We start from the raw sequence: 23,530 nt of genomic DNA, 5'->3' as shown, positions 1-23,530 counted from the left end.
CACTGGTGAGTTTGACTTATTTTGTTTATCTGGGGGAGGCTTGGTTGTTGCTCACTCATGACTGGTGAGTGGGCTTGGGAGTGCACTGCTGAGATTTGTCTAGTCCATCTTAGCCACTAGATCTTTCTCAATTTGACATACTTTTTTTCTTTCTTTTTTTTTTTTAATAAATGTTTTAATTTTTAAATTTTTATTTGTCTACCTTTGCCTGTTTTCACTATCTGGTCTTTGACCTTCAGACTCCCCACTCCCTCCACACCCTGTGCAAGACTGGATTTTAACTGAGTACAAGCGTCACATCGCTGATGCATATCAAATCTGGAATGACAGTCAAATACTCTGCCCACTTGCGTCTGGGTGTTTCTTGGGGGTCTTGGATTTCTTAGGATTTAGCATTGAGTCCCCATGTCCAAAGCAGGAAGTTGCACTGCTTTTTTATTTCAGCTTACCAGTTTGCAGCCTCCTACTCTGCTGTGTTTAGGAATAACTGAAACCGGTTCTTACAGTCCTGAAATGCCTCTTCCTTAGCATCTTTTACAGTGACAGCAACACTAATACATGAGTCTCTTCTCCTGTCTGGTCCAGTTTACAGCAGTCAAGTCCTTGGTGCTTGTATTTGCTAGCCAATAGATGTGGCAGTGTGCCAGACCTACTTTTATCACCTTAAACTAAGATGCCCTGAATATATCTTGATAGTATTGCTTCAGCTGGTGCTAATGGGTTTTAACCTCTTTGCTCTGCCTTTTTTCTCAGCAATTTTGAGTTGGGATGCAGTGGGTACCCCAATTATTTTATTTTTCCCTTTTTTTACTAGGATGGCTGATCTAGTCTTTGCTAGTTTGTACAGGTACAGTGCTTTTTTTGCAGGGTTGCTGGATTCAGTAGCTCTCCCAAAGCCTAAATCCCCCTGCATTTTAGCTTTTTTTTTTTTTTTTGCTTGGCTGTACCTTGTTTTCTAGGTGTTCTTGCCTTTGAAACTTAACCTATATGTTCTGCCAGAGCACTGCATGACCCACAGTGACTATTCATTCCCAGGGTATTAGATGAAGGAGTCGTGGTGTTGTATTGCATTCAAATCAGTGTCTTGCTCTGCCCCGTTGCCCAGCGGTGGGTGGTACTCCTATGAGTCATCTGCTATAAATGCCAAATGATAGCATCTTTTGCTTCATGATGTTCCTGTTGGCAGCATTGTGCATCACCAGCACTCGGTCACATTTTTCCTGTCTAATACTGCTGCTCATCACAATTGTGATCATGTTGCATCTGGCTCCACAACCCAGCTGCAATCTAGCTAGTTGTTTGATCCAGGGGCACATTTGCAGATACAGCTGATAGTTTTGTATAGTATTTGTACACAGAATTCTTTTCTTAAGTTATGTGTCATATATTCTCCTCCTAGAGTGAATTTTCCTGTCCTCAATCACTGCCCATACAACTACCTTAGCTACTCACTTACCCCCTTCCCCAGGATTACTGTGGCATTAGTGTATAAAGCAGTTCTGTTTCCCACAGTTGTCCATAGTCTGTGTATTTTTTTTCTTTCAGCCTTTCCTGATGCTTTCCAGATCCTGTGCACAGGAGCGGAGTGCCAGCAATCTCAGTTAGTCTTTGTTCTGCCTTCTAAATTCTTCAGATGTGTCTCTATGTACTTAATCTTCACTAGAACTTCTCATTGTTTTGATCCTCTCCCTGTGTAATTCAGCTGCCTGTGTTGTTTGCAGATACTTACCCGGGGTTAAATTTGTTTTCTTCTATTGATAGTTCTACAAATGCTCTTGCCCTAAGTAATGGTTTTTATCTGTCTAAACTTGAAGTGGGTGGCTGCATTCTTCATTCTCTAATGCAAGCATCTATCCCTTCTTCTTGTCTCAGTGGCATCAGGCTGAATTATGTTCCTACAGTATCTTTTTATTTCAGGTCACAGAACTCACTGTAACTGATTTTTTTTCCCACAGTTTTTCCAGCATTTTAAACATAATCTTCTTATTCACTTTTTGTCTATTTTTTCGGGTACTACTCACTGTTAGACTGGGGGAGTGATGGGACAGTGTAGTAGAGCTTTTAAAAATTGGTACAAATTCACGTCCTTCTCCTGTGGAATACGTTTTATATGAAAATCTTAACTTTTCTGGTAGTCTGAATCCCTTCATGTTGCCAGTACTTTCTGTTCCTAAAAGCTAAGTGAGTCTTTGTTTTTAACTCTCTCCCTTCCAGCTATCTCACTAGGCTGGTTGCTGTCATGTATTTGGCATGTTGGGTACTGGCTATTGATGCTGGAGGATTCTGTTTCAAAAGTGAAGCTTCTAAAAACTAGAAGCTAGCCTGCTACTTCTGTCAATGAAAAATGCTACAGAATGCATCTTTAACTTTCTGAACTTGTGGGCAGTGTTAGTGAAGTCAGTGGGCACCAGCTGCTCTTCATCTCCTGGCTGCAGCTGCAAGGGGGTACTCGACACACTGGATACACCTGGATGGCCCGGTGCAGGGATGCTACAGGGATTTAGGGCAGGGCAGTCCCACGGTGAACCACGCTGATGCAGACCTGCGTGTGACAAAGCTACTCAGGTGTCACTGGACTCTATTTCCTGGCACTCTGAGTCCTATGTTGGTAAATTTGATACAGCACAAATTAGTCCACATTGGTCTCATGATAATAGCTCAAGCAGGAGAGCAGTGCTTGAACCAGCAGCCTGACCCCAGAGCCTCACAAGCTCCATGTAACACTAGGTACTGCTTTTCTCTGTTGGGAGCACAGTTAATCCACTGAATCTGGAAAACCACTCATAGATAATCGAGAGTTGGGAGTTCTGGTGTGTGCTGAAACTTAAGAATGCAATTTAGATCTTTGATGCATCAGGGCACTGATGATTACCCAAGGTGCAAACCAGTGAGGAACTGTAACCAGAATTCCTGGGACTTCAGTGGGAACATGGAGAAAACAAAGAAATTAACCAGCTTTAAGTCCAAATTACAGAAGCAGGTGTGCTAATCCTGCAACCGCCTCGCTCTAGCAGTTAGCTTGGGAACACCAAACCCTTCTTTCCTGCAAACTTGTGCTTCCTTAAATTTTTAACTTTTAAGCCTGTCTCATTCTTAATCTGTTCTAAACACAATACTTCATGGCCCACCTACTAGTCTTAATTTGTTCTGATACTGATGTTTTTTCTCTCCTGAAGTCCCTTTGCTCATGTACCATGTGAGTAGAGTAGAGAAAATACCACCTCTGCACCTTCTAATGTTAAAAGTTTGTGGTAATGTTAAAAGTTGGCAGCTGGCCCCACGCAGTCCCTTGCAGCCCATCAACGAGGAGGAGAACTGGAAGAGTAGAAGAAAAAACCTCATGAATTGGGATAAAGACAGTTTTATAGGAAAAGAAAATGCTGCACACACAAAGAAAGTGGAATTTGGTCACCACTTCCTGTGATCAGGCAGATGTTCGGCCATCTTCAGGAGAGCAGGGCCCCACCAACCATAATGGTGACTTGGGAAGACAAATATCATCACCCAGAATGTTCTCCCCTTCCCTCTTTTTCTCCCAGCTTTATACACTGAGCATGGTGTCATATGGGATGGAGTATCCCTTGGGTCAGTTGGGATCAGCTCTCCTGGCTGTGTCCCCTCCCAACCCCTTGTGCACCCCAGCCCCCTCCTTGGTGGGGTGGTGTGAGGAGCAGAAAAAGGCTTGACTGTGTGTCAGCATTGCTCAGCAGTAACTAAAATATCCCTGTATTATCAGTACTTTTTCCAGAGCAAATCCAAAGCGCAGCCCCATACCAGCTATTATGAATAAAATTAACTCTATCCCAGCCAAAACCAGTGCAAAGTTTGTTTATGCCAAGCTCTTTGCAACTGAAAAGTTGTTGTTGTTATTGTTATTATTATCACAATGTTTTACTGTGAATCTCCTTTTCTCCTGCCTTTGCCAAATCTTGAGACTCGTTCTGGATTCAGAGCCAATAACATTATCACTGTTAGTCAGAACTTGATTGGAATGGGGATCTCTTCCGTATTGGCCTACACTTCATCATGGCATTAAACTTGAAAGGTCTTTGCCCCTTTTCTGAGCATAGTTTCTAACACATTCATGCCAAAGGAGAAAAAGTAATTGTCTAAAAACAAGTGATCGTAGTGTCTTTAAAAAAAGTCATTATGTTAATTTTCCTTGAGGGACTTCCCTTTGGATTGCTCTCTAACTTATTTTTTAATTAAAAAAAGCCAAAAAGGTTATGTTGGTTCAAAAGTTCCCTCACTGGTTATGGAGGCGTTGGTATTGCATTCATAGTGAATTTAGTTTTTGGTTTGCTTTTATTTTTTGGGTTTGTTTTGTTTTGGTTGGTTGGTTTGGTTTAGTCTTTTTATGCACCAGAAGACAATCAGTATTTTTTAAAATTAAACACAAATGAGGAAAATGCAAATATTCCCTTGTTCTGGAGTGATATATTTCCGGGGAGAAACCAGGCCAGCAGTGGCTTTCAAACTTCTAAATCTGTTTTATGTGGTGTATAAGAGATTGCTGTCATCACCCAGATGCAGGAAATACCAGTGCTGGGCTTAAGGGGGACAAAGTAAACTCGACAATGGACTGAAAAGAAAAATAAACAATCGACCAACCGTTTTTATGGCTTGTTTTTTCTCTTGCTTTAACATTCACCTTCGTTTACCAGAGTTCTGTGAAACATCTGTATCAAGCCTTAAACTTGCTTGACCTTAGTTTAGGTTCAAGGTTCAATATATTCCATGTGCATGGATGATTGTACAAATCCACAAGAGCTCTGTCTCTATGCAAACCTTTTTCCCTGTCCCAGATTTGGCCTCTTTCTCGCTAAATAAATCCAAGGACAACTTTCTCTCTCTGTCTTTCTTTCTCCAAAGATTGCTGCAGGGGTGCCCTTGGGGTTTGCAGGGTGTTACAGGGCTTAGGAACAGAGAGGGAAAGTTGCCTGAGAGGATGAAGTCAACCTACTGTAACAACTGCCCCGGATGGAATCTTTTATAACTTCAAGAATTGAAATTAAAGGCTTCATTTTGTTAAATCACCCAAAATGGATGGTTCAGCATTTGTATAATTTTTAAATCTGTACTTCTTCTCTCATTTGTAAAATCAGAAAAGATCTCTAAATGGCTCCGAGCATGTCTCTGAGTTGAACAATTTCTCTCCTCCAGCTGCCTAGCTATATTTCTTCCCAGGGCTTCTGTGGGTTACTTTAAAACAAATAGCTGCCTGTATAGGATACAAAATTTATAGGATACAAATTCTTTAAGGAAGAGCTTGGTTGTAGCCAAACCATGAGGCTGGAAACAGAAATTAAGTTTTGAATTTGTTACAGTTCCCAGCACGAATTATATTGATATGATTGTCATTTAAATCTATTTAAAAGTAACTTCTGTATGCAGTAGCACACCAGCTCAATTGCTATCTCACGGTGATACCTTGCCCACCTGTTATCTGAACACAGATGTAGTTTGGGGAAAGAAGGATGAGAAAACATGTCTTGTTTTCAGTATCTTAGATATTCTTTGTGCTGGATTGGCCCCTTAGCACAAGATGCCACACCTTGCTTGGGGTCCTGCATCACAGTGGTTTTCCACCTGAGGAAGGTCTGCATGTACTCAGCTGGAGGGTTCTGGTGTCATCAGGGAGGTCACCATGATAGGGTGGAGAATTCCTTTCAACTGGGCTGGTGTATTTCCTCTTGGTATTTCCTCTTGCTGATTCCAGCCAGGCCCGTGGTCAGGTGGTGCCACTTGAATGAAGTGAGGAGATTGGATCCAGCTTTCTGTTCTGGTGACAGCAAAACTCGATCCAGTTGCAAAAGAAGTGACCTATCTTGAACAGTTTCTGAACCTATGACTTTCTCCTTTATCAGTGCTTTATCCATATGAATAGCACTCTTCAGACAGGCAGCCAGCATTATGCTAGCTCAGACATCTGTGGCAACTTTGGGTGTGGAAGAGTTGGTTTTTCTGGCTGCATACAGGCATCTACATGGGGCCTGAGTTAATCCTCCAGTCTTCTTTCAAAGCTAGTAGTGAGAAATTGGCAATTCTAGCTCATGATTCCTCTCTTCCCAGTGGAGATGTCTGTATCAAGTAGATAGAGTGTTCATGTGCCTGTTTTTCTCTGTTGACTGTGGAGGAGGTCTGGAATGGTTGACTGGGATGGAGATGCTAAGGATGCTTAAAGCCTAGTTGATTATGTGCTTGTCATACCAACCAGAAACCTCTCAGATGGGCGTGGTGGGCAGATTTCTATCTGGAAGGGGCATATCCCCATCAGCCGAGTTTTGTGTGTGGATTATGAAAGACGCGGCTGATTAGCTCAAGGGCAGTATTGTGCTGATATTACTTGCGTGATGTGAGCTGCTTATCTCTGCCCGGCTCTGCACTGTGCTGTGTAAACAGCCACATTCCCTCAGAGTCAGCTTTGGGTATTTTGTGTGGCACAGCATTGGCCCAGGCATAACTTTTGGAGGCTGCAGTAGATTTACATAGCTATAGGCATGTTAGTAAATTGAAGGCTTTGCTCTCCAGAGGGCAGGCGTTTTGTTGAAGAAGCACATAAGGCACTGGTATTTGTTCTTATCCCCAAGTGGAAAATGCCTCCTTGCAGACTGGCAGGAGACAGCTCTTCTCCACTAATGACTTCGATGTCATGAGATGTAGGCCTTATTTATCAACACACCTCTGGGAAGCTATAGATCCTTCCTGCCCTTTCATTCCCCCACAGTCAGTTCAATTTTTCCTTGAAGTAAATGAACTTTTAAAAGAACTAGGGTTTATAGAAGAGGGTTCATGGAGCTGTGATAAAGCACTTCAGGCTGTAAGTTACACTTGTTTCTGAGGCTTCACTTTTATTGCTTGAAAAAATTCTCATATGATCTCATTTTAGAATTGGGTACTTCAAAGGTTGTTCAATCCGTGTTCCTTCGAGGCTGCCTATGCAGCCCTATAATTTTTTCCCATGTTCTGTTCTCTTTTTATTTTTTTCCCCTCCTTTCATCCTTATTAACTGGAAAACACCAAAGGGATTTTCACACACCAAAATGAGTAGTCTTGCAATATTGTAGCCATGCTGCTTTAAAAGTTACTGTAAAATCAGTCCATGGTGGATATGCATTTGCACGTTTGTGCTCTATTACCAAGTGCCTGAACTAGTCTTGCTACCCAGACTCTCTTATGGTAGGTCTGCAGGCAGAACTGTTCTGGTAGAGCCTTCAAAAGGGATTTGATTTAAAATAGAAAGAATTGTTTTACCAAATATGATTTATCAAACAATTAAAGCCTTCCATCAAAAAGCATAAGCTATGCAGGCTTTGTGAGAAGGGATGAAGGCAAGAAAGGATCTTTCCCAGCATACATGTAGTCCTATTTTCTTTTCTTTCTCCTCCCTGCTTCCCAAATATGGAGTCATATTCAGTAGTGAAATGAACGTGATGTCTCTTGAGATGAGGTTGGACCGTTTGAGTCCCATGTTCTCTGTTTGGAAGTTGTGATGGCCTCACTAATGTTCTCTCAACTCCTGCAAAATGGATTTCATTGTCAGTCTCATCTTGTGCATGAACAGAAGAGCTGACCTGGAACTATAAAATTCCCTTAAAACAGCACTGAGCATGAAACCCAAAAAATTCCAGAATTCTGCCCTGAACTCTGTGGCACAAACACCTTCCCCCAAATATTTTTTCACTGTGGTTTCAGTTTCTTTTCACTTTTCTTTTTCAGTAGGAAAATATGAGAATGGGAATGAGACTGCCAGAGAAAGACATTAAGAAGACAGCAAGTACTTTCTTAAAAAATAAACTACTTTCCTTTAGTTTCTTATTAGTGTTAGGGACCAAAATAACCAATTTTTTTTCCTTTGCTCTGATTCTTACTTGCTAAAGTGATTCATTTCAGTCCTTGTACCTAAGATTGAAATCTATAAAGAAAATTGTAGAGTCTACTTAAAAGCTTAGCATTAGTGCTGGAAGCAAGACAACCTGTGAATACTTCTCACAAACAACTGATTGCAATGAAATAAGCTTTCAGTGTATTGATCTTTGCTCTTTTATGCTTGTTAGAGCTTAGGTAACACTCAGTGGAATTTTTTCAGGTTAACTTCAAGTAGAAGATGTATCCTGTATCTCCACATACGTTTTTTGTTATTTGTGAAGTGATACCAGAGGAGACCCTTGCATTTTAGATTGGTTAGTTAGCCCAGATGTTTTCACATGAGTAGAGACATTTTGCTGCTTCTTTTCTTACCATTGCCTACATAAAGGAGATAACTTTTTAAGTCTACAGCCCAGCCAAGAACATATGAAGGGTATTAGTGTAGTATCAAAGTGCCTTGGAGAAGGATCTTATTTTTTTTAAAATGCTGTAACAACAAAAAGTTTATAACACCCTGTGTACTACAGGCAAATGCATGCTATGACGTAGTACAAAACTGCATAAAATAAACTGCTACATACGTAAATGTAAAATGAATGATCCAAGATCAGAGGCTTCTTCATTTCAGACCAAGGCAGTGCTTGAGGAAGGAGAATGTGAGGGAGAAGGAGGGAAGTGTAGCGTATGAGTCTGCTAGAGGAGATGGATGGTAGTGCTTGGAAGGAGATTTGTGACAATCCTGTTCGTTCTTGATGCTCCCCAGGTATTTTTTATTCTGCAGAATTATGCAAAGAATCATATTATTTGGATGATCCAACCAAAATGTGTGTTAAATTTTTTTTTGCCTGTTTTGACACATGAGAAGATAATAGCACGTATTTATAATTGCCACTTACTGTCTTGAAAGAAAATCTAGCAGTATCAAAATTCAAAAAGCTATTTGTGGCATTGATGAATGAAAAAGCATTAGTCATTATCTGTAGCTGTCCATAAAAATAGCTCTCTCTGTGAAGAAAACTTAGCCTTACCTGTAAAAATATTGGATATTATATCACACAAGATTATGACAACTAGAGCATATAGACTTAATGGCCTTCATATCATTAGCATATACTTGGAAAGGAGTATCCTGCAGTAATATGGCTTTCTGAGAAAACTCCTGACTCCTCAGGTGACTGATTGGAGGCACAGATTGGAGGACAGATCCTCACCAAGAGGATCTGTCAAGTGCTAAGGATCAAAGTGTCTTTCAAAAAGTGCACTGCCTTTCCAGAAACTGAAGCCTGCATTTGTAATCCCTTAATTGGAGGCAGTCACTGATATTACTACACTGTGAAATCTGCCTTTGCTGGGATTCTGCCACCTCAATTATGCCTTTATTTTCTGATTATTATGCCTCTATAGCATAGGTACTATGAAGTAGACATAGATCTGGCCAGTTGGTAGAAGATATCCATAGCATGGTTGCTTTACTGACACATAGATGTCAGTAGGCTTAGTGATTCTGTTTGTGCTTTGTTTTTTTTGTTTAATGGATTATAGTATCTATTTTATTAGGGAATGTGAATGCTTACATTACTTTCAAAATAAGGCTATGTTTTTCACTGTCCTGGTACAAATCTCAGTGATTTTCTGTTCTTGCAAGGAAGGCAAAAGGAATTATGTATTCCCATACTTGCTAGACCTTCAAAACAGCTTATATATTAAATTCTCTTTTTAGAAACTGAGGCAATTATATGTTGAAATAGCTTTTAAAGTTTTTTTTAAATTCTATTTTAAGTTCTCATACAAAGTATTCGTTAGTCATAACTCTCTGCACCCTAGTTCAAAATGAGATAAATTATATTAATTAAAAATGCAAAAAGCCAGATCAGTCTGTGCAGTCCATTCCCAAAATAATGATCTTGTAGTTAATCAGTACATTGTAACTATAAATATATATGTATTTATTTCCTGACTTTGCCATCAACTTTGCATGACTTGGGATAGATCATGTAAGCTAGAATCTTCTAGATGAATCTACAGATAAAATATATTTAAAGCTCCTTGCAGTTAATTGTGATTGTGAGCATCTTTCAGCTCCGTTAAAAAGCATTAAAATCAATCTCAAAAGTGTGTTCTTTAGCCTCTTGTCTATAATTTTGGCATAGTATTACATCTTTGTGTTAGAGAGACTACTGAGAGAAGAATGAACAAAATAATGTGTATGTGTCTGACTTTTTCTTATTTGCTTACTTTCAAAGATAAATATTCCCTAAAGGGATATGATTGGAAAAGGGTGTGTGTGGCAGGAGTTGAAAATGAAGCCTTTTAAAGTATTTCTGATTGGACACATAAAAAACTGGAGCGCTCAGTATCACCACTTGCTCTTGAAAATCTTAGCCAAGATTTTTTTGTTTTTCCCAGAAGAGCTATGGCCAGGACGGCTGAGGCTTGAAAGTTGTGTATTTACATAAGTGCAAGTTACAAATCTGTGGTTTTTAGAGGTGTTTGAATTTCACCGTTTTACACTTGCAGTATGCTGTAAGTTGCTGTGAGTAGTTCCCCGGTTGCGAATGTACAGCCTACAGAGAATTACTCCTCGCTTTGCCTCTTTCTTTTTAGGAAAAGTAGTATTTTTTTTCATATGTGCCAGTTTTTAAGGTTCTTGTTTGTAGTTATGGCTTGGTCACTGCCAGAAATCTGTGGCTAGTCACTGATTAGGAATTGCTTCATTTTGATGTACTGCCTCCTTCACCGAGGCAATAATCCATGGCCCAGAGAGGCTGATTTTTTTGAATGTGATACAGCAGTCTTCTGAGAAGAGTTCTGGAGACTTAAATTGCTGAGGGGTACTTGCATCCCTGTAGGAGGAAAGGAAAGGTGCCTTTGCACACTCTCACCTACCCCACAGACTTGAATGTCCGTGCACACAGACAAGCGCCGTCACTCCTGGAGTGCAGAACTCTCTCTCTGATCCTCCGAGGGTCTCCTGTAGTTTGCATGGGCATTTGCCCAATGATGGGTGCTGTTTCAGCTGCTTCTGGAAGGCAGACTCATCCTCATACCAGTGCCCAGTCACTGGTAGCAGTTCGCTTTGCAGTGGCTGTATTAGTCAAGAGCAGAGTGGCAGCCCATGTCAGATGTCCCCTTCTTGTCAAGAGGCAATGGAGCAATGGCTGTATTTATGTCTCTTCTGCATCCCAAATCTCTCATTCCTTGAGGTGGGGCTTGAGGTCTGACTAGACAGAAGTACATAGGCTGTGTACAGCCTGTCTGGGTTTTTTACAGAGAGGAGAGGAGAGGAGAGGAGAGGAGAGGAGAGGAGAGGAGAGGAGAGGAGAGGAGAGGAGAGGAGAAGAGAGGAGAGGAGAGGAGAGGAGAGGAGAGGAGAGGAGAGGAGAGGAGAGGAGAGGAGAGGAGAGGAGAGGAGAGGAGAGGAGAGGAGAGGAGAGGAGAGGAGAGGAGAGGGATCACCACCTTTGTGCTCAAAGAAAGCATATATTTGCAAAAAAGCCTTTGAAGACCTGTGTTGGCTTCCCATCAAAGTTAGCCCCTCTCCTGGGTCCAGACCTTTAATGGTTGAGAAGCTTGACCCAAGGGTTGCAGACACATCCAGGGCAGAGCAGGAAGACAGAGCCTACCTGGGGGGTCTGCAGGAGGGCGGGGGGAGCAGCACAAAATGTTTTGGGCTTTTTGTTTTGTTTTGGATGTCTGCCAAGGAGTTTGTGGGCCATTCTGTTCGGTTTCCAAGTCAGGTACCTGAATTGCTGGGGCAGATGGTCCTCAGCCTTTTCTCAGTGCTGGCTGGAAGGAGGTGTTGTGGGGGACTCTGCCATTGGCTTGTATCATGACAGGGGAAGAGGGGCTTCGCTTCTAAGCCTGCTAGCTCAGGGCACTGCTTGCTGCTCCTTGTGTTTTTGGTGCTGGGCCTTGGTAGTGGCTGATTTCAGAGCCCTGGGAGCAGCTGTGCCTGCAGCACGGCACTGTTTGTCGGTGAGACCTGCATGGGACACTGAAGCTGATGGTGCTTCAGGTACTGCAGAAGACTAAGCCTAAAATACCTACCCTGCCTCCCCCAAAAGGCTTTCATTAACTATTGTGAATTATTCATCTAGTTCATAGTTTTAACTCTTTTGATAGGATGGAAGATTCCAGTCTCACAAACAGCCTCCATAAGGAGCTGGTTGTAAGTGGGCCACAACCTAAGGGGACAACCTTTTTTAGCAGGTTGCAATATTTAGCAATGTTGCAATAGGACAGGGGTTAATGGTTTTGAACTGAAGAAGGATTGATCTAGACTAGGTGTAAGGAAGAATTTTTTTACAATGAGTTTGATTAAATACTGGAATGGGCTGCCCAGAGAGGTGATGAATGCCCCATCCCTGGAAACATTCAAGGTCAGGTTGGACCGGGCTCCGAGCAACCTGATCTAGTAGAAGATGTCTCTACTTTATTGCAGCGGGTTGGACTAGATGACCTTTAGAGGTACCTTTTGACTCAAAATATCCTGTGATTCTATGAAAATATAAACTCTTGCTTTAATGTCTGCAGCTTATTTGAGTGTATATTTTTTTCTGGGTTATTAGTTCAAGCAAATCCTTGCTTACTGCTTTACTTGTGTACTGCCCTTTCAAAGTCTAAATACATTGTGTTGTATTCAATGCAATGGATGATTTGGAAGCAGCTTTTTAACCCAGTCTCAGAACTCAGACCTGCTTATTTTTATGAAGGTATTTTGACAGCAAGATAATTCCATCTTTGTTTTCCTAAAAACATATGGATAAGCCTAAATCCAAATGACACGTACCCGAAATAGGTTGTTACACTGCTGTTAGTAAAGCTAGTTATATGACTGGTGAGAAATGTGCCTGAAGATAAAGTGTGTGTATTTGAGGATGCCAGCAGCTTCACGTGTACAAAGTTTAAAGTGTTGCAAATCAGTCTGCCCTTGATTTTTCAGGGCTGAAAAGAGCACTTTTCGGTTTTTAGTGTCCAAAACCCTCTAGTGCTGAGTACTGCCTGAGGGGGCCTGTTGGGCAGCTAGTGTTCTCAGCAGAGATTTGTTACTCCAGAGGATTTTATCTTATAACTAGGAACAGTGAACATTGAAGGTTTGATTCGGGATTTTTTTTCTTGGTAATTTTGCAGAGAGAGCAGTTTCCCAACTAAAAAAAAAAAAATCTTTAAAAATGGCAATTAAAAAATGGTGAAAGTTAATAATTAATGTTTTGTAGCTGATTTATTAATAGCCTCATTTTTCTATGTAATGAAAATCTTAAACTGTCTTGTATGTTAACTATAAAGCAAAAAAAAGTAAAAAGTGAGATTGGTCTTAGTTTAAAATTATTTTAAACATACAGAATTGCAGAGTTTTATCCATAAAATGTTAAAGTTTGTTTGCAGAGTTCTGGTTTAGGGATTATTTTATATAATAAAATATGGAAGGAAAATTTGGGCTTGGCAGAATTTTCAAAGCTTGTCTTAAAGCCCCTAACTGCTTCTGGTATGAAAGTCAGCTAAGCAGCCTTGTGTTGTTGTTTCCCCCAGGATATCTTTTATGCTTCCTTTTTTTTTTTCTTCCTTCCCTTTGGAAATCCAAGTGTTTATTTGCATGCAAGTTAGGTGAATTTTTTTATCTATTTGTGTATTGTAAACCAAAGCAATTAGCATACTGCAGTTACAGTACACTTAAAAACCAAAACAACCCTACAAGACCTTCAGTCAATATTATTCCTGGAGGGAAAACTCTTAATTAAATTGTATGCAAACTACAACAATAGGCAAAGTTGTTTGGTGTTTAATAATAACTGTTTGGGGCAGGGGGGGAAGAGTGAAAAAGTAAGTGTAGCAGAGAGCTTTGCATGCCATTAACCCAAGGATAGAAATGAGGTCAGCCTTTGAAGGGACGGACAGCACACTTATCTGCCAGCATTGGAAAGTCCCAAAAGATTAGGTTATTTGCCAGATGTTACTGGGAGTTCATCATTGACACCTTCTGCTTCATAGGCTTCATCTCTTGCCACAGTTGCAGCTGCCTTTTCTGCCCTTTGCAGGCTTCCTGGAGGTCTTCTCCACTTCATAATGCTTTATTTTTTTCTTGAAATAGTTTTTTTTTTTGTTTTTTTGTTTGTTTCATAGTAATAGGCATAGTGAACCATCTTAACTTTTGAAGTTGATCTGAAGACTCACTGTTTTTCTTTCATACACCCACTATAATCCTCTTGGCATAGGAACCCCAGACATGAGGCACAGTGACTGCTACAGCTCCAGGAACTGGGCTGTGTTTGTGAAACGATGTTTAGAAGACAGACTACTCACCTCACTTAATACTGGTAACCTTTCGAAGATGAATGAAAATTGGGGCAGTCTTTCTGACAGGCTAAGCATTTTCTGTTCTTTTTTATCCCTTTGCCTGGAAAAGTAACTGTAAATGCAATTCTAAGCAGACCATTCTTGTATTATTAGCAACTTTGTAGGTAATCAAATATTACACTGAAGTGTTGTTAAGTGTGTAACCTACTAAAAATTAGTAGTGAGGGAGAGTGGGTGCTATCAGATCCATGTTAGTAATGACTGTATGAGCATGGAATGGCGTTCTCTGCATGTATCTTCTCCTTTAAATCTTTCAAGAGTTTGGTAGTAAATATTGATTTCAGCTAATGGTGGTTTTAACTTCTTTGTGCACATGCTTTGCCCCAAGGGACTCTGTCACATACAGGGAAAAGCCAAGACTTGCTCATAAAGAACAGAGCAAATATGTTTTTCCTTTAAAATGCTAGATGTTAGTGATTGTCTCTTGAAGCAAGATTCCTGCTACTTGTGTTACTATGATTGTTTTGCAGTTCTGCCACCTTCCTTTGAGCAGAATGATTGATTCTGACCTAAATCCTTATTTATCTATATATTTGTTATATATATATTATATATATATATATTATCACCCAGTATGTGCATCTGGTAAAAGAAGCCTCAGTGTTAAAGCTTTTAAAATAGTGGAGGGTCCTTTTGTAGCCCAGCATTTAAAGCATTTGACATGTTGAATCTTGCTTTAGCATATCCCATCCTTTCCTCCCTTTCTTCCCTCTATTCCCTTCCATCGCTTTATTCCCTTTCCTCCTTTTCCTCCCTTTCCTCTTTCTTCCCATTTCCTCCCTTCCTTTTTCTCCCTTCCCTCACTTCTTTCCCTTCCTTCCTTTCCTTCTTCTACTTTTCCCCATTTCCCCCCTTGCTTTTCCTGCTCTTCCCCCTCCCCTCTTTTTCTCCATCCTTCCTTCCTTCTCTCCCTTTCAAGACCCTCAAGTCTAACTTAGTCTTCTGACACTAGCACTTCAGTTAAATGTCTGATGATACAGGACAATTACAGTATTTGTTCAGGTTCAGATAATCTTGACATTCAGATGCTGTTTTACTACCCATAGACACATGAAGTTCTCCCTGACATTTGTCATGTTAAGTCTGCAGACCCAGATACCAGTTTTACTTTCATAGGTCTGGATTAGCTGTTGAATTTCCAGCACTGGAAGGCAGAAAAATTGCATGTAGGGAAAATGGAGAAGTGCTTCAGGTATTGTTTCTGTCTGATGGTGTGCGAAATGTTGCCGTTGAATAGTGCCTTTTCCTTATGTTGGAACAGCTTGTGCTGCTGCTTGTTCTGTTAAGCAAGCCTCGGCACTGTCAGCGAGGTTCCAGTTTGGTCTCTCATGTCCTTTCAGACTTGAAACTAGGGACAGCACTTATTAGGGTTATTCTGCAAATGCCATCAGTGGGGGACAGTTGCAGAACTACAAGTCTGGGCCATTTCCAGGTTAGGCTGGCCCTGTTTGGCCAATCACAGAGTGCAAAATAACCACATTATTCCTCAAAGTGTTTTTCCAGAGTTGAAGTAATAGCCATCTTGCCCTATAAAGATCTTATTTCTCCTATAGAATGTTTCTGTGCTGAGATAACTTTCATGAACTGTTTTCAAAAGTGTTAGGTATTTTTTTTGTGTGTTTTCATTTTATGTCACTTTTCATTTTAAAGTCACTTTTCACCTCTGTTCTCCTATTTCCATTTTTGTCTTCTGTGGCCTGTGCTTAATAACTCCACGGCCATTTCTGTAAAACAGCAAATCCATTTGCACTATAGCAAGTAAATCTGTGAGGGGTTTCCTATACTAAAACAGGCAGTCCAAGAAATATAATTATTTAGACTTGTGCATTTCCACTAGACTTGAGATCCTGATCATCCAGTGCAGAGGACAAATTGTGCCCTCTACCAAATACTTGCATGGGTGATACACAGTGTTGGGCTCTCACGCTGCTGCTACGTGGGAAGGCAGTAGATCATCTGCTTTCTATTTTGAGTTTCTTTTTCAGAGGTATCCTTTTACTCCCCTCCTCTTCCTCAGCCCAGTCCTCAGTGGTTTGCAGTCCTTCCACTGTCTTTCTCTTTTCCATTTCCACTGGTATCTTCTTGCCCCCAGTCCCCCAGTGGTTCTTCCTCCCTGTGCTTCCCCCACTCCTTAATTCCAGAGTTTTACAAAATCCATTTTTGTTCCATTTTGAAATATCCTATCTTCACCCCATATTCTTTTAGTTATTATCCCTGGTTCTGCTCTTTTTTGAGAAGAAAGCAGCTCTGCATAAGCCAAAGAAAGTTAGGAAGCAGCTATTTGGCTTTCTCTGATAACAGAAGCAGTGAGTTTGTAAACCAAATGGCCATGTAAAAAGAACTGGGGTGTTTGTAAGCATGAAAAAGAATCTTTTTGATACTCCATTTGCAAATGATCCTGAAGCATGCCAGTGGCTAGCAACTTCACAGATGCCAGCCATGGGGAAAATACCGAAGCAAGGTTGCTTGCCGTTGAGGCAATTCACACATCAACTGCTTATTGAGAGCACTTGGCTCTGCCTGAAGATTTATGGGCCTCTCTTCTTTTAAAACAAATGAGTAAAGGACCAAGCTGAGTGTTTTTCCACACATAAATATCATAAATGCAATCCCAAAAACTTCACTGGAGTAACAGTGAGGTCTCAAGCCCCAGCTCAAATGTGCATTGTATTAAAGTCCTTCTTGGGGACTCCAGACACAAATTGCTTTCCAGCATCCAGAACCATTTGGAAATGCTTTAATCCTGAAACCAGGGGGTTTCTAATGGAAATGCTGACAGACCCTTCGTTGTAGCAGCTGAAGCAGGCAGGGCTGTGATAATGAGCCCTGTATGCCTGGATGTGGAAAGCATGATGCTAGTTCAGAAAACAAGTGCTTCCACTGAAAAGCCCATGCTGACAAAAACCACTGTGCAACGTTCCAGCACAATGCTGCTTAAAATTGGCTTTGCTCAAGCAAGTATGTATTGGGAACAACCGTAGGCATTAACCCTGTGTGTATTACGCTTCCAAAACCAACAAGTCTTAATAGCATTTCTAATAACGCTCTAATTATCTATAAATAGTGCTGTACTGAATAGCCATGACTAGCAGTTTAAAATGCTGCATACACCGATGGGGTTCTTTGCTATTCACAAGTGCAGTGTAACCATGTCTACTCTCACTTTTTAAACATTGTGCCCATGACCCTAAAAAATAGGTAATGCTTCATTTATTGCTCATGTCTCTGCATACCGCTGCTAGCGCTAGCGACCGTGTATTTTGTACCTGTATTTGGAAATCTCAGTGACCTTGGTCACACCAGGCTGAAGAAACCTGTCCTGCAAGCATGCACCCAGGTGATTAATTTCAACAAACAGGTTGCTTATAAGAGTGTAATTACTCACTTGTGCAAATGGCGGGATGGGTGCACTGACCTGTATTAGACACATTGTAGTATACACCTCCCCATCGGTTCTTTTCCTCTGTTAATCAGAGGCCTGAAAACCCTGCAACATTTAGACAGCTTGAGGTTGAAGGCTGAAATGTCACTTTTAAAAGAGGGTTAAAAAGGTCACACAGCTGCAAATAATAATAGCCCAATGAAAATCAGATTCTTACTGCAGCCCACTTCAAGAATAACATTGAAACAGGAAACAAGCCTGCTTGATGTTTTTACCAGTGTGGCAGTAAGATTACTGCTGAGTTTAAAAAGAGGGAGAGAGAGACAGAAAGGAGTATGATTTCTTGGTGTTATATGTAAGAACTGTTTTTCTGGTTCAGAAAAGATGATCTTGGGCTCTGCAAAGTCTCCTTGAGGAGCCTGAGGACATGGGGTACTTCCCTCTGGATGCTGCTGAGAGGAGATGTAGTTTGTTGCTGTGTTCTGAGGGTGGTTTTATTTCTTTTGTTTGCTTTTATTTCTTTGTTATGTTCTTGCATTCCTCACTGTGGGCTTCAGTTTTATTAATTATAATAAAAACTTTTTAGAAGTATCTTATACAAAAATCAAGGAGGAGAAGAAAATCATGGCTTGCTGCAGAACTTACTTGTTTCTCTTCCACATGACGTGGCTTGGAGAAGACTTTCTCTTGTATTTTTATTTATTTCTTTTTATAATTAGAATACCTTAACTTCTCCTGAGCAGAGTGATATTTCAGGAGAATGGCAGGCTACAACAGCATAGCAGATTTCCTCACTTAGATATTCTGCCAATAAGGCTCTTTACGTGGTCACAATAGGGCAATAAATGCTGACAGATGTTGTTAACATGTCTATTAAAATTCAGCCCCCTTTTCTGCTGGATTATACACGCATGGCTATTGTTAATAATATCAGAACTAATGCTGACGTATCAATAATAGTGTTCGCTTTTATTTATAATCCTTGATTGTTTCTTCAAAAAGGTCACAAAGTTGCAATAAATTAAGCTATTGATAACAGAAGCAAAAAATTCAGACTGGAGTAATTTTTTAGCTTTACAGTCATCATAGATTTTCTGATATTCTTCATGTGCATTAATTGCAGCACTTACAGGTAGTACTACAAGAGTTGCACGAGTGTAACTTGGATTTTTAAGATCCCAAAGGCTAATAAGCTCCCTAATTTAGATGGAAAGGCTGCTGTGATTTATTTTTATTAGGTGAAGTCAAAATGTTGCCATTGGTTGTGTTATTTCCTTCCTTCACCTGCACACAGTGTGGAAAAAGAAGACGTGGATTGTGTGGCCCAGCAACACACGAGACATGTGAAGGGAAGTGTGTGCCAGAGGCTGTGTGCAACTGTCTGAGCTGAAGGATGGGAGATGCGTGCCCCCATCCTAAGAAGGATGCCGTGCAAGCTGTGCTATACACAACCAGAACACCTCTGTGCTGAAAGCCCCCATCCTGCTGCAAACCTGGGGTGAGGCCCTGTGTTGCTGGTGCATCTGCAGCTCTTGCAGAGTTCAGTGGGATTGAGGCATGCTGAGGTTCACACTCACAGCCCAGACTTTCAGCTGCTTGTTTCTGGTCAACATTCAAGAATAAAGCATATGGAATTACTGCCATATGATAACCAAGCACCAGACACTCTCAAAAAGTGTAGGCAGCAGGCAACTTCTTTCACTCATTTACTGTTGTAAGAGAGTCAATAGCACCATAGCCTCAACTGCAGCGATTGCATCACATATAAACACCAATTCTGCATGGTGCAATTTGTCTTGAGGGCACCTTACTACCTGGTGACATGTTATATGGGTCAAGTTCTGCTAGACAGCACCTTGGAGTGCAGGTGGTATAGCCATTCTGGATTATTACTCGTTTTATGTTTAGCGTCTGCAAAGAATGATTCTCATGGAAACAAGCAATTGCTTGTACATTTGTGGAAAACAATTTGATGGTGAATCTGACTCCTTTTCCAGGTATTGAGAGTAAACACCAAATCCATGTTTTCTTAGAGCTGATTTCCTGGAGCTGATCCCCATGCTCAAGATTCTAGTCCTCATCTAGTATGTTATTTTGGTACTTAGTCCATGCTTATCCACCTAGATAACCCTAAGAATCATTTAATCGTTATCAGAGCATGTGCTGTTGGATTCAGGGACTAAAGGTCAAGCTCAGGGTGGGGAAGGAAGACTTAGACTTGCAATACTCAATAAGAAATCAAACCCCAGATAATTCCTGGTATTGTTTTGAAATTCACTTGGACACTTGGGACCAGAATTGTAACTATCTTGTTTTCTTTAACTGAGTCTCATCTGTTGTTTTGCTATTGAAAATGCTGTTGTCACTGTCCCCTGAGGAGGGGAAAAAGGGGTAACAGAAACCTTTGGCAGTGCTTCAGTTGCAATTGAGATATTAAATAAAGCCTTTCATTATCCATGCGTAGCTTCTTTTTTTTTCTTTCCTTGAAAAGGAGAAAGTTATCTGTAGGAAAGACAACATCCCTGGGGTCACATCCCATAAATAGAGGTGGATTTAAAAATCTAACTTAGCTGGAGGTTTTGATTTTGTTTTTTGCGGGGGTTTGTTTTTCTAGTCAGTTATCTCTCTGCTGCTTGTTTCTTTCAGACAGGCTAGTGTAATTCAGAGTATTTTTATGGCTTCATTTCTGAAGAGCTTGTCTATGCACAGTCTGGAACTGAAATAACTGAAATTAGAAGTAATTTAACACCTTTAGTTATTTTAGTATGCGAATATACTCTTTCATTTCTGATTATGAGTATCCTATTTCAGTTTAACATAGCTGTAAGTTAAATCAAAACAGGATGTGAATAATCTTAAAGGAGTAAATTAGGTACAATTTTAGTTATTTCAGTTCTAGCCTTGTGTGGATACATAGGTTATGCCTGAGTTAGGGTTTTTCTTGACACTTGATTGTATTTGGTGCCATAAATCACTTGTCTCAGGCCAGATATTGGTAGAGATGCCCTCGTCAGGAAGACCAGTTGATGTTTATTATCACCTTTTGGGAGTAGTGCCCTTCTGGAGGTTGAAGGGGAAATAAAAGTAGAATCAATTCTGAATTCTGCTTCTAGGAGTCAGTGGAGTCAGATAGAGTGGAGATTTTTATGTCACAATTAGGAAAATATACTGTCAGGCTAATGTTGTCCACCAGAATGAATTTTAATTAAAAAGAAAATGTTATCATCCAGTGAAAATAATTGCTGCAAGTACGGGTCTGGCTGATGTACAGGTTAATGGTGTATTATACTATCAACTGTAAGCATGGTAAAGACACTGCTGATGATAGGAAGCAATGAACTGTAGTTTGAAAAAAATTCAGTGGGTTTGAGCAACTTTACCACCTGTCCTTCGGCAGATTTTCATAGTTTTAAAATCAAATTCTGCTCCTCCACCAAGATATTTCTCTTTGGTTCATGAAAAAATTACACAAATACAACACAGGTATTTTTCTAAGAGGGGCTGTGGTGAGGTTGAGTTTTAAGGGATTTCAGGGAATCTCTAAACATAAATCATCTGCTTTAAGACGGGTCAGCCACTAAATTCTAGCTGGTAAAAACAGTTGTACCAACAGGCTGAAAACATTTCCAAAATAAATGAATTATTTATTTTACTCCCTAGAATTCTACTATTTTTTTTTTTCCTGTTCAGGGACACTGCCCTAATATTGACTCAAATTCAGCTGCATAACTGCATTCTGAGGGGGAATGTTTCACCCTTTGCTTTTATTCAAGACTCCGGAGCTTTCCCCCAGGGTTTAGTTCAAGGTTACAGGACTGGAACTGCTATGGGGAAGTGCAGTTTTAGACAAAACTTCACTTCTCAAGCTCCTGAGGCTCCTTTTAAAGGACGGGGCTGCACAGTTACCTTGCGTGTATAGAGAGCATGTATGTAATGTATTTAAGTTATTAATATCAGACAGTATGGATGCAGAACTTCAAAAAGTGGGCTCTTTCTCAGAAGTAACCTAGATGTCTGGTTTTAATGTTGTTCAGCAGGAACTAAAGGAGGAAAGGTGAAAACCTTTAATTCAAGATATTTCTGAGAAGACACGGTCTTATCTAATAACAACACTGAACATATGCTATTTTCTGAGGCAGATTTATGCTGTGAAAGCTGAACTTTTTTTCTTTCTTAAAAGTAAATTGGTGCTCAGGAAGGAGCAGTAAGAAATTAGACTGTGGGGACCCTGCTGAATATTAGCAAAATTAGTACTCTGAGTATGAAAGCTTTGTTCTGATCTGTTTGCGGAGTTTGAAATAAAAGCACAAACTACGATTTCTGTATGTTGCATGCATGTGTGAAGTTTAGAACGTATATATTCATAGGTTCCCTTTCTTTCCCCCTCCCCCTTTTAACATGTAGATTTATGAGGAATCAAAGATGAACTTGGAGCAGGAGAGGCCTTTTGTCTGCAGTGCCCCAGGCTGCTCACAGGTGAGTGGAGTCAGCGGTGATATTAATTGAGTCCTCAGCACTAGCTCTGGCTTGTATAATGCCTCCTGATATATTAACACGTCTAATAATAATATGTGTGTCAGGGGTTTTTTGTTGTTTTTTTTTTTAAGACCTGCTCCCTCTCAGTTCTTTCCTTTCCCACAAGACATTATTATAAAATATTTCAAGAAAAAACAGCATCCAGTCAAAAGTGAGTTGGTACAAATGCTTCTCAAGCTGCTTCTGTGCCTTCTCTCATCCCAAAGCCTAATGTTTCAAGCCATGTATTGCAGATTTCTTTAGGGACTAACAAAAGACAACACACTAGGCAGGACACATTTATCTGTCTTCTGCTGAGATGTGTGGTGGAATATATTACGTTGCTATTGGATGCGGTAACCCTCCTGTTTTGTTTTTTTTTTTTTTCTGTTTTAAATACTTAAATACAATGATATCTTATTAGCTGATATTTATTTATTTATTTATTTTTTATCTTTAAGACATCTTCCTACTAAATATTTTCCATGGAAAATGCAGCCTGTAGATAAATTTTGCCCCAGGATGTACATTTCGGATTCCTGTCCTTTTGACTGGTGCTCTGCCATATGTCTCTATGGGCAAAACCTGAACAGTAACATTAGATGTTTAATGGGCTTAAAAAACCCTGAAGTGACAAGGATTTTACCTGCTGAGATTTGAACTGGGTTTTGTGTGGTTTTTTTCAGTGATTTTGCAGTGGTGAGGGAAGTTCCCCTACATGCATTGATGAGGGAAGTTCCATGTGTGGCACTTCTGACCCTAATTTGTTTTAGGGACAAAAGTTTGTGAGTAAAATCTTCAGGCAAGGGCATCTTTTGGGCTTTTGCCACAGGCTTCTGGTATGCATCTGTGTCAAGTTATTTAGCTTACCCATTTCCCAGTCCTCCTCTCTTAATTAGTGAATCTTTCCCTGTTTCAGCTGTATGTTGGGAGTTTTCAGCTGGCTAATATATTTACAACTCTTTAGGTTCTTCTGGCAGAAGGATGGGTGACTGTTAATGAAGTGTAAGTGTTGATTTTGCCAAGAGCTGAAATAAGGAGAGGGAGAAGCCTTTGGTCCAATTTACAACTGGCTGAGTGGCTTTGCTGTTTCACTAAGTGGGAGTTTTTCTATGGGAAGCAGAGTGCATCTTTTGGATTGCCCCTCAGGCTGAGAATATGTCCCTTTAGATCTCCACATGCAGAGTTAAACTTTCACCGGTCTGTCACAGAGGTAGAATGGAAGTATTTGAGTTTAATTGTCACGATATATTTACCTTTTTGATGAAACTAAATTCCTCTGAAATCAGTGGACTTGAGTGTTTTCATGTCAACTCCTAATTAATTTCCTCAGTGAAGGAGAAGCTGATCCAAACAAGCTTTTTTAGGTGTTCAGAGAGCAAGTTTGGTTGCATGCTGTTACAATTTGGA

The 23,530-nt window shown here is 40.4% G+C and overlaps 1 protein-coding gene across 5 annotated transcripts in view; it reads left to right on the top strand.

The window, feature by feature from the left end:
- Positions 1-23,530, top strand: part of CREB5 (cAMP responsive element binding protein 5) — a 258,063-nt gene that overhangs the window by 20,593 nt on the left and 213,940 nt on the right. For 4 of the 5 annotated variants that reach the window (XR_004240139.1, XM_032108995.1, XM_032109006.1 and 1 more), the window contains one exon: positions 22,010-22,081. The exons of the other annotated variant lie outside the window; for it this stretch is intronic. Coding sequence is in view for 3 of the 4 variants with exons in the window: in XM_032108995.1 (XP_031964886.1) it covers positions 22,010-22,081 (72 nt within the window). In the remaining variant the exon portion in view is untranslated. The remainder of the gene's footprint in view (positions 1-22,009; positions 22,082-23,530) is intronic. 5 annotated transcript variants of the gene reach the window in all.

This window comes from Corvus moneduloides, chromosome 1 (genome assembly GCF_009650955.1).
Source record: "Corvus moneduloides isolate bCorMon1 chromosome 1, bCorMon1.pri, whole genome shotgun sequence".
Lineage (NCBI taxonomy): Eukaryota > Metazoa > Chordata > Aves > Passeriformes > Corvidae > Corvus > Corvus moneduloides.
The sequence above is the reverse complement of the archived record's forward strand: the minus strand, read 5'-3'. Positions and strand labels throughout refer to the sequence as shown.